The sequence below is a fragment of the Pteropus vampyrus genome, unplaced genomic scaffold, assembly GCF_000151845.1.
Source record: "Pteropus vampyrus isolate Shadow unplaced genomic scaffold, Pvam_2.0 Scaffold1, whole genome shotgun sequence".
Lineage (NCBI taxonomy): Eukaryota > Metazoa > Chordata > Mammalia > Chiroptera > Pteropodidae > Pteropus > Pteropus vampyrus.
This window is the reverse complement of record NW_011888782.1, coordinates 3,011,805-3,023,791: the sequence shown is the minus strand read 5'-3', so window position 1 is coordinate 3,023,791 and position 11,987 is coordinate 3,011,805. Positions and strand designations below refer to the sequence as shown.

General features: G+C 37.4%; 1 protein-coding gene across 1 annotated transcript in view; it reads left to right on the top strand.

Moving 5' to 3' along the window:
• The window catches only part of LOC105288504 (collagen alpha-6(VI) chain), a 97,278-nt gene that overhangs the window by 84,803 nt on the left and 488 nt on the right, over positions 1-11,987 (top strand). The window contains exons 34-35 of the mRNA XM_011354761.2: positions 690-1,361; positions 4,197-4,290. Of these exons, the coding sequence (XP_011353063.1) occupies positions 690-1,361; positions 4,197-4,290 (766 nt within the window). The remainder of the gene's footprint in view (positions 1-689; positions 1,362-4,196; positions 4,291-11,987) is intronic.

Sequence of the window (11,987 nt, the reverse complement as noted above, 5' to 3'; positions counted from 1 at the left end):
CTTTCTGTTTTTATTACTATATATTCTTTTCTTAAATGAGATATGCATATTTATTAAAATGACCTCATTTTATGAAGGTCCCTTAATATGCAGTATTTCTATTCATTTATTTAACAAACACATATTGAACTTTCAAATAATAATCACTATGGAGATAGAAACATGAGCAGTAGCTTTGTCCTTAATGTCTATACACAGGTATTGAATTATAAACCTTTATTCAAATTAAAATAAAAGATTCATTGCTTCACTCTAAGCAGATTACTTTTCATAGAACAGTCTGAGCATAATGATAAGGGCCATTGATTTAACCTGTATATTGTCAATCTAGAAAGATCATTAGCTTTTATGTAACGGTACAGTATACTCTTACAAGCTTGAGATAAATTGTCCACTGTAATCTTTATAAATTTCAAACACAGCCAAGATGAAATGTCTGTTGAAAGCAGCCTAAGTTTTAAAAGTCAGAAAGCATTAGTGAATAGAATTCATGACACAGGCTGGGTGTAAAATCTGTACTTTTTAGATATAGATACAAACCATACACTAAGAAATCTCCTGTGGTTGATATCAAAGCCATTTATTGACTATTTTAACATCGAAGATCACGCAGTTTCCAAATGTCGAAATATTTGAGATGCTATCTTTCCGTTTCTGTTTATTGACTCTAAACGACTTTTGGTCTGCAGATGTATGCAAGCCAGATGCTTCTTGTGATCAAGCCAGACCACCCCCTGTGCAGTCGTACATAGATGCTGCTTTTCTTCTGGATGGCTCCCGGCATGTGGGAAGTACCGAATTTGAAGACATAAGAGGATTCCTGGGAGCACTGTTAGATCACTTTGAAATCACCCCAGAGCCTGAGACCTCTGTCATTGGAGACCGGGTGGCCCTGTTAAGCCATGCTCCTCCTAACTTCCTACCCAACACTCAGAAGAGTCCTGTTAGAATGGAGTTCAACCTTACCACCTACAACAGTAAACGCCTCATGAAGAGGCACGTGGAAGAAGAGGTTCAACAGCTAAATGGAAATGCTTTCATTGGTCATGCCTTACAGTGGACTCTGGACAATATCTTTTTAAGTGTACCCAACCTGAGAAGAAACAAAGTCATATTTGTGATATCTGCTGGGGAAACCAGTTACTTGGATCAGGAAACCTTAAAGAAAGAATCTTTGAGAGCCAAATGTCAAGGTTATGCACTATTTGTGTTTTCCCTTGGCCCTGCCTGGAATGACGAGGAACTGGAAGATCTAGCCAGCCACCCTTTGGATCACCACATGGTCCAGCTTGGCCGAATTCATAAACCTGACCACAGATATGGTGTGAAGTTTGCAAAGTCCTTTATAAACTCGATCAGGCGTAAGTCATAAAATCTTCCTTGCATGTTTAGAGCATACTTAGTATTCCCATAAGAAGCATTGAAAAGCTGACATGGACTTTTGGAAGTCTCTTGTGTGTCTTCAAGGGCAATGCAGGGACAGAAAGGAAAATATGTAATGATGAATGGTGGAGGGAGGAAACCACTGATTCCTAAGCATTTAATTTTCTGGCTCATCTTTTTTATGCCTCTTGTTCCTATGGAGAAGCAATCAGAACAAGCAGCTGCTCACACATCTGTCTTCATGGAACAGTATAGTCTGGGGGTGTGAAGTCTCAGCCTAGATTTTAGTTAAAAAGTAAAAATCCTTGCCATGTAATATTATCATGCTGCCCTTTGATGGAAAGTTTTATCAGTTAATATACCAAAAGGAAGGGCCAAAAAAAATTCAACAATTTCTGGCTTTGCTTTTACAAGTTCCAAAAGCAGAGTTTGAAGTGTTAGGAGATACCATATTACTTGTAAGCATGAAGTTTTACATGCTTGTAAAACTTTCTCAGCCTTGCTAATGACATTTCATGATGCCAGTAAGTGTACCTGGTGTTGATTTAAAAAAATGCCTTTATTTTTTGGAGTAAGCTTGCCTTGAAAGTATGTAATTCATTTCGAATGCAACAGGACACATAAAAAAAAAAAAAAAAAAGCCTCGTCCTTATATAACTCTGGAGGTTGAAAATCACTTGGTTGAATTTCTGAATGTTTTCATGGTGAATGAACCCTTGGAGTTCAGACAAAGAAAAATCAACACACAGGCTAATGATCACCCAGGACAGCTGGAAGATTCTGATTATGTCCCAACTTGTCACCGACATTACACAGTGAGAGCAGTTCAAGCTGCAAAGACACTGACTAGTCAGTGCAGGAGAGGTCTGAAGAGCCCTAGGAAATTGTTGATGGACTCTGTGACTCTAAGTGTAAGTCTAGGACCAAAAGTATTGACATCGCCTGGGAGCTTGTGAAAAATGCGGCACCTCAGGCCCCGTCTCAGACATTCTGAACAGAATCTGCATTTTATCAAGATCCTCAGGTGATTCACGTGCACATCTGGTTTGAGAAACACTTATATAGGACCAGTAAGCTCCCAGAATGAAATTTTTGTGGATGCATTCTGGAATATGAACCAGAAAGAGGAGCTAGAAAAAAAAGAAGAAGAAAATGGAGGTTGGGAGTCATTCTTAAGGAAGTAATCACAGGCATTAGCGAGGGCAAAAGAAAAGAACGCCTTGAAAGACTCTGAGACGCTTGTAAAGAAACACTCCTTAGGCAAAAATTTGAAAGGAAGTTTAAGGTAGAATTTCTTTCCCCAGTCCCCCGAGATCCTTAGTAGTGTTTCATGATAATGAGCCACACTAAAGAATACCTCAGAGTGACTGCGAGTTTGGTTTCAGACTACTGCAGTAAAGCAAGGACCACAACGAAGTGAGTTGTAATCATTTTGCTGGTGGAAGTTCTTGCCTTCAATTTATAAAAAACGCAACACATGTGAAGCCAAATAAAGCAAGGTGCAATAAAATGAAGTATGTGTGTATATAATTAGATAAATGACAGTATCTCCCAGGGAAAGGGAAGATATGTTTTAAGAAGAATTACTTGGGGTAGGTGAGAGAGACAGGAAGTGCTTTTTGGAAAACTATAATCATGACACAGTTATATACCACTTTTCTAGAAATTATCTGGAAATCTCCAGTCTTTATAGCTGTAAAATTATGCAAAGTTCAAAAAGGCTTTGGAAAAGTCATATTTGAGCCTGAATCCTTAATTCTGTAGCAGGCCTACAGACTCACACTCATCCATTCAACCTTAACACATGTTTATTAGGTGTGAGCCACTCACTGTTCAGTGTGGAGTGTCAAGGAGTGACCAGAACAGACATAGTTCCTGCCCTCCTGGGGGTTCTAGTCCAGCTCCCTCTCTAAGTCACTGAGACTCTTACTTAACACACTGTTGTGATAGAGTTGGTTATCAAGCACAATTCACATCAGAATCAACACATTTTCTAAGAGAAAACTGCTAGTCAACAACCCAATGCTTAAAGACAGATAAAAAATTAAAAGTCATATGCACAATAAGGAAAACATCATAGTCTTGGGCCATTCAATCTTGAAGCACACAGCCAACCTATAACAGCTGCTCTGGAGACAGTGTTGAGTCACAGTCCAGGAGAAACTTGCTGCTTATGATGACCCTGGATCACCAGGAAGAGATTTAATTGTGTTTAACAAGTCTATTCAATTTAATGCTTCAAGGGAATAATGCATTTTTAAAAGTTTCCCATCCAAAAGTGGCTTTGAAATGTTTAAATGGAGTGGGAAGAAGCATGTTTTATTATTATGAAAAATTAATATATTTCCAAATGAAATGAGCCACAAATGAATTAAACCCAAGATGGTGCTATTGTTCCTGTTGTTGTTAATGATACAGAGACCATAAAGGGAATATCCTTTTCCCTTTGCATTTTGATATTTCAAAGGCACAAATAAAAACTATTCTGATTAGTTCATATCAATTAGAGGCCAGACTCCTGGGATTGGCTCACAATATCTCCTCTAATGTTTGACCGACTTTAGCAGCTAAAGGCATCTTAACTGAAAAGTAAGTTGAATTCTCCACCTATAAATTCAGCAGAGATGTATTTTTTAAACCCAGTTTTAGAGACTCCCCTGAGAAATCTGCTCTCATTTCATAGGGCCACCTTAGTTGGTATCTTCCTTTGATGGATGTTGGAAAAAGTGAAGTGACACTTTGCATATAGAGCAGATTGCTGTAATGTTAATAGCCATGAATAAGAGACTCATCACAAATTTTTCTCTTCCTAGGTGCCATCAACAAATATCCATCAGTAAACTTCAAAACAAAGTGCAATAGACTCAACTCCGTAAATCCGAAGAAGCAGTTGCAAAGGTATTATCTGTTTGGTATTACTTGATAAATAAATGCAACGCCCCCTCCCTTCCTTCTCTTCTGTCTCTGTTTCTTCTCCCTCCCTTTTTCCCCTCTTCCTCTTCCTCCATCCTAATATGAAAATATAATTTGAGAAAACAAGAGCTAATCAAAGGTAACTAGGTTGATTTGATAAACAACCAAATAGAGATTTAAGTTGAAAATGTAATTGTTGAAATAAAACAACCAATGGGACTCCCCAGTGACAATGAGCATACCTGATGACCAGATCTTGGTTTCTAAATGTCATGCCCCACTAAAAGGAACCAGGATTTCTTGGGGGGGGGGGGGGCGGAGCTAATTCTAGGCTGTAGTGGGGCAAGTACACTGTGAACCTGGAACATTTGTTATGATAGAAAACAAGAATGTAGTCAAAACCAATAGGGTCATAGCAAAAGGACAAAGGAGCTATCTCAAAAGGATTCCCACTGGTCCAGTTTTGGACAATTCGGACATCCGAAAGAATGATGATAGTAATGGATTAAAATATATTGATTTTTAAAAATCCATAAGTCTATAGAGAAACCCAAAAAATGAGGGGGAGGAAAAGCTCTTTTTTATAGAAGTATGCTAGATAATAGATGTAGGAGAAATAGTAGAATTAGAAAATCACCAATTTATAATCCCAAATGTAATAACTGAGTCATCGAGGATCATGGGTGACAGGTTGTTGGGGAGCAGACTAGTGACATGGTCTCATAGAACTACTCACATATTACTTATTAACTACAAAGAGGGAAGTGTGCTTTTACATGATGAGATCTGGCAGTAAGATCAGACAGTACCCACTTTAACCAAGATCTGATGCATGATGCATGCATCATGAGCTGATGCATAGCGAGATACAGCATCACCTATGTGAGATTCTCCCTGGAAATGTTTGACCCAAGTCTAATAATGAGGAAACCACTGGACAATTCCAGAATGTGAAAAATTCTTCAGAACAGCTGGCCTATATTCATCATGGGTTTCAATGTCATGAACAGCAGAGGGATGTGGGGTACTGTCCTAGAATGGGAGAGACTAAAGAGACATAGTAATCAAATGTAGTAATGTGAATTTTGATTGGATCCTAGATCAGAAAACAATAGCTTATACACATGACAGGGAACAGATGGAGAGATTTGAGTATAAACAATATGCTGGATGATATTGATTCATGTAGATTTCCTTATTGTGCTAACAGCATCATGTTAGTATATGAATATCTTTGCTCAAGAGAGGTATGCTAAAGTACTTAAGAGTAATATGCATGAGGGCTGCAGTCTACTGTCGGGCAGCTTTCCTAAGGGGAAGATGGATGATTGTGTGTGTGTGTGTGTGTGTGTGTGTGTGTGTGTGTACATACATACATATATGTGTGAATATGTGTGTGTATATATAGATGTATGTGTGTATGTACACACGCACAGAGTAGCAAGATGGTAACAACTGGAGAATCATCTAGGTCAGTGGTCCTTTTTGGCACCAGCGACCAGTGCTCCTATGAGAATCTAATGCCTGATAATCTGAGGTGGAGCTGAGGTGGTGATGCTAGCACAGGGGAGCAGCTGCAAATACAGATGAAGCTTCACTCACTCACCCACCTACCACTTACCTCTCTGGCTGTGTGGCACGGTTCCTAACAGGCCATGGACCAGTACTGATCCGTAGCCCAGGGGTTAGGGACCCCTGATCTAGGCAAAAGTTATACAGGTATTTATTCATGATTCTGTTCTTTGCAATATTTCATGATCTTGACAATTTTAAAAATAAAAAATTATTTGTAAAACTAAATGGATGGCTTAAACAGAGTAATAGACACATCTAAAGAAAAACATAATGAACTGGAAAATAAAGCTGAAGAAATTATTCAGAATGCAGAGAATATAAATATAAGAAGTTTAGAGACAGTACAGAATGGAAAGACCTAAGCTATATAATTGGATTCTAGAAAGATAAAATAGAAACAATAGATGAGAGACAATATTCAAAGACATAAAGAGATGATCGTTTTCAAGAACTTATGAAAGACATGAAGAAAAGACAAGATAGAACAAGTAGGATAAATAAAAAGAAAACAGACATGGAGTCGAGGAATACAGAACACCAAGACCAAGAAAACTGAAAAGAAGCTAGAAAGATGACCTACAAAGAAACTAGAATTAGGCTGGCAGCTGAATTGTCAGTACCAATAGCAGAAGTCACAAAACATTGAGAACTTTTAAAGTAGTGAAAGAAAATGTTCGTCAACTTAGAAAAACTATCTTTCGAAAATAATGGTAAACCAAAGACAATTTGGATAAACGAAAAACAATAGCTCACCACAAAAAGGCCTTTGCTAAAGGAACTTCTAAAGTATGTGCTTCAAGGGAAATAAAATGACCACAGAAGGAAAGGCTAAGATACACAATAGTGAATGATAAAAATGTGTCAATATTTAAGTGACTCTAAATAAATGTATTTTTAAATAATAGTAATATCTAATTGTAGGGTTACGAAAAAGCTATACTTGGTAACAAAGCTATAAAAATAAAACACTTGGTACCGAATGATTTTAACAGAAAAAAACTGTTAATTACTTAAACTTGAGAAAAGACATTAAACAACAAAATCATCATTTCTTATTAAAAAGCAATAAACAAATAACATTATTTCATAAAAAGGCAAGAAAAAAGTACAAGTAGAAGGTGAAATGTAAGACAACAGGATCAAATACATTTAAATATATCAGTAATCATAACAAAATACATAGATTAAACATGCCAGTTACAATCAGAGATTTTTGGAGTTAAGGAACAAAATAAAATCCAGCTAAAACTGTTTTGAAGAGACACAGTTACAAAATTAAAAATGGAAAAGCTGAAAGTGAAATGATGGAAAAAATATACCAGGCACGTATTTTAAAAAGAAAGCTGGAATAGCTATATTGATATCAGATAAAATATACTTTGAAAGAAAAGGGTCACTAAATGATGACAAAGTGTTCAATCATGAAGAAGATAAAACAATTCTAAATTTATAAGAGGGTAATAAAATCTTAAAATACACAACGTGGAAATTGAAAAACGACATGGAGAAATTGCCACAGAGCTGTCATTGAAGTTAGAAATTTCAGTGTACCAGTCTGAATATTGATAGGCCAAGCAGACAAACATTAGTAAATATGTAAAAGATTTAATCATAAGCAACAAACTTGATTTTATAAACTCATTTAGAACCCTATCCAGAAAAATGAGACATTCTTCTGAAGAACACATGGAACATTAACAGCTGTTGAATCAAGGCGGAGTGTTTACAAGTGTTCATTGCGCAATTTTTAACTTCTCAAGCAAATGTCAATACACCTCTAGGAACCATACAGTACCATGCAGTCCAAATGATCTGATCATGATGCAATTAAGTTATAAATTAATAAAAATATTTTTAAAATCCATACATTTAGAAATTAAAATCGCATTTCTAAATAACAAATAGGACTGAAAAATCACAACGAAACTTAAAAACACTTAGAACTGTATAATAATCAAACTTATATGTCAAAACTTATGGGATATATCAGAATTCATAACTTAGGAAAGTTGATAGTCTTAATAATTAAGGAAATTTTTTAAACATTAAAAGCTAAAGAGCTAAACATTGCTCTTAAGCTTTTATAAAAGGGTAAACAACCCAAAATATTCCCAAAGATAGGAATAAAAGTAGAACTTAATATTTTTTAATTAAGATACTTAAAAATGTATCAACAAAGGCAAAAGTTGTTTTTTTTAAAATATATATATCTTTTGCATTTTCTGAATATTACTTACATTTTTAAAATTATAAATAATAGAAATCAAGATGTTAGAAGAGTGTTTCTTTGTTTCAGTGGTAAATGCTGTGCTAACACACACACATCTGCCCCACATCCAACTGATATCAAATGTGCACCAGCTCCTGGGAGGCAAATGCCTTCAACAGCCTCCCTACTGTTATTGTGCAGTGTGCATTTCTGTGTGGTGATCAGGACCAGAGAGGCACTCCTAATCCTGAAGCCCCAGCTCCAGAAGCTCTAGAAGCCTCTGCCTGGAAAAGCTCTCCTCAACCTGCTGAGAGTCGGGAACTGTCCAGCAGCAAATGTCTCCTGAAGTCAGGCCTAAACAGGCCTGCGCAGTCAGTCCGCCGAGAGCAGGGCTCCCCCTGCTGCAGGTGTCTGGAAGTGTGGAAAGGGGCTTCGAATTTGCATTTGTGTTGCACTCCACGCACCGTGTAGCCGACCATAACTGCAAGGGCAGATGCGGGAGCCAGCTTATACAAATTAAAAGGTATTTTTGGAAACCACTCCTACCCATGTGTTCTGTTTGAAGAGCAATATGGGTGGGGAAGGAGATTCAGCTTCCCCTGTGAACTCAAAATGGTGAAATGTCAGGAACTGGCTGAGGTATCAGAAATTGAGACAGGAAATCCATACCTCTGCTGGCAAACTCCCTGTTGGTGTGTTAGGCTGAGACACCCCAAGCCTTCTCTAAGTGACCAAAGACTATAATAAAAGGTTAACAAGGCACACAGTTGCTTCTGAAATCCCCTGCCTGAGCCTTTCCAGAGAAGTGAGGCAGAATTGAGCACACAGAATTGAGGAAGATGAGAATGCCCGGTAGGCAAGAGGCCTGGCTATAAAGATGACTTGCCAAGCCCTCAGAGTGACTTGCATAAGAATTAGGTCATTCTGCTCTGAGATTTGAATAAATACAGGTAGAAGGAGATAACTATCAAATGGAAAAGAAAGGAACTGGACCCAAACACAAACAACCAAGGAGACAGATGGCTGGTGAGGGTGAGATTGCAGTGTAGCCTCTTTGTAAACACGTAGATGTGTTCAGAGGCAATTAAAAAAAAAAAAAAAAAGCCACCTGCTTACTGCTTCATCCAGTAGAGAAGCACTTGTGCCAGACTGTAAACCAGCGATAGGACAATTGAATTGTAAAAATGGACGCAGTCACCAAAGCCATATGAATAAAACATCTGTTGTCATTCTGCTTTCCAAAGTAATTTTCTGGACACACAAAATGTGTATTAAAATAAAAAGAATTATTGAAATAGAAGCAATCTGTATTTTCTACTTCAATTAATTCAGTTAACTAGTAAATGAAGTATGACTCCTGATTCTCTGCATAGATGGAGGAATCTGTGATCACAGAGAACTGAAATCCACAATTTGTCCCACTCACCTCATTTTATCTAGTTGCCACATCTTTCCACAAGTTTTACTGGAACTGGACTCAAGATGCAAGACGAATTGACTGTATTTCGTTTCTGTTTCTTTATCTTGACTACCTATTGTTGGAGTTACCAATCAGTACAGAACTATCTGAGCAAGACAGAGCAGGAGAAAGAAATACTGAGCAGGAGAAAGAAATACAAAGTTTATCTGATTCTCAAACAGGATATTCCAATCTCAGCAAATGTTTATCAAATGCAAGCTCCTACGTACAAGAGAGTGGAAAAAAATGGGAATTCAGAGATATGGTGTGTACATATTACTTTTAAGAATAAAACTGTTTGAGGCAAAAAAAAAAAAAAAAAAAAAAACTGTTTGAGGCAAAAAAAAAAAAAAAAGCAATGCCATGCTATAGAAGCAGTTACCAATTTAACAACTATTTCTTAACAAAAAATAACTAAACTTACCATAAAAAGGATCCAACTGAAAGAGGGGGGATGGGATGGGAAGAGACCAGTATAGATAAGACAAACTAGGCCATGAAAACAGTGTGTTACAGATTCAAAAAGAACGCAATCTCCATGATCTGTGCCTATAGACAATTAGGACTATGAGGAATTTGAGTTCCTAATATTTAGTCTGGAAATTAGTAAGAAAATACAAAGAGCAAAAATAGGGAAAGGTGTGAGGAAATAGCATTTGCACTGAAATTTAGCCATGACTGCCGTTTTTGGTAAGTAGGAGAAGTTTGTTGATCAGCTTAGTACCTTCCTGACAGCACTAACATAAGTGAACTGAGACACACTTTGGGATTTGAGTTTCAGAAGCCCAGACATGTCGTATATAATGCATGGAGGCTTCTGCGTCTATGTAACATGAATGGTATGGTTTTCTTTGGTTTGATTTTTCTTTTACCCCATCATTATAAATGAAAGAAGAAAATGTAATGTGTGTGCCCATGTGCATGCATGTATGTGAGAGAAGTAAAATAACTTAATTTTAAATTCTGTATATTTCACTTATTTCAAAATTTCAATGTTTCTGTGAAAGAGATCAGATTTATAGCTGGTGAAAGCAGAAAAATCCAAATGTGAACAGATCATAGTCAATTTTGCCACTGTTTTCCTGGTCTCCACATTTGGAATTCTCTTTGACTCTTCTCTTGACCACAATTCAGCTAATTTCTGAGGTTTATTGGTATTGACAAACCTTCTCTTCTTATGCCACTAGGCTGTCACACATTCAAAAATGTTTATGAAGAGTTAATATGCCAGACTCCTCATACCTCCTTAATTGTCTAAATTGCCCCAGTCCTTGTGCCTTCATGTGGCTCTGCGCCTATGTTCTGAAAGCATGAAATTTCTCATTTCACTTTCTTATTCCAAATATCTTGATAGTTCTTCATAGTGTCCTGAATAAAATGACAACGAAAGTAACACTGGACTCTTAGTATCAGAGCTGGGTTATAGTCTCTTCTATCACTGACCTTCACCCCTATACGCACCTATTTCTTCCTCTGTAACCAGCAGAGCACCATAGTAACTAGTCTAGAGGAATTCAATTGTTGCTCACAAGTAGGTTGTTTTTCTCCCCATTGTACACCTGAAGAAACAAGGATCACTCCAGTTAAGTGATTTGCTCAGAGCTGCTCAGCTAATAAGCAGAAAAGCAGAAATATAACAGTGTTTTTGGAACCAAAACTCTTTCTACCACCTCCTTCTAAAATAATGTCATCTGAAGTGTCCCCTCCTGTGCTGTTCAATAGAATAGCTACTAGCTTTTAATTAAATGAAATTTTAAAATTCAATTCCTCAGTCACACTAACCACATTACAAATGTCCAATAGCCACATGTGGCTGATGGCTGCTATACTAGCCAATGAAGATTATAAGACATTTCCATCAACACAGAATTTTATTGGACAGGTTAAGACTTCTAGTCAGCACTTGGCTTCTGTCATTCTTTGATTTCTACCTGGCATTCAAAGCCTTCCAGAGCCTGCTTTTAGCTCTCCCTTACTGTTGTGTTAACTCATGATTCTCAGTCAAACTCTTTATGTGCCTCCCAGAGAGGGCACTGTTCCGATGTCCTTCACTGTACCTAACACAGTACCTTCCCTAGAGCAGATAAATATCTGGATGGATGAATGGATAATGGGAAGGGAGGGAAGAATGAAGGAAGTGGCATTCATTTATACTTTCATTAGACAAATACTTACTGAGCATCTACTATGTGCTCAGCATTCTTCTAGGTTCCTGTGATTACTATGGTGACCAGACATGGTCATGTGAAATTTCCTTTCTGCCTGGGAGGGTGGAAGAGTTGAGAACAGATCACAAATTTAAATGCAGGGTTGTGGGAAAAAACAGCATGTTGTACTGAGTGACTGGAAGTGGGAGTGGGACTGGGTAAACTATAGATATGGTGGTCTCTAATGAAGAACCATGTGAACCCAAATCTGAACAAGAAGGCGCCAACCATATGAAGTGGA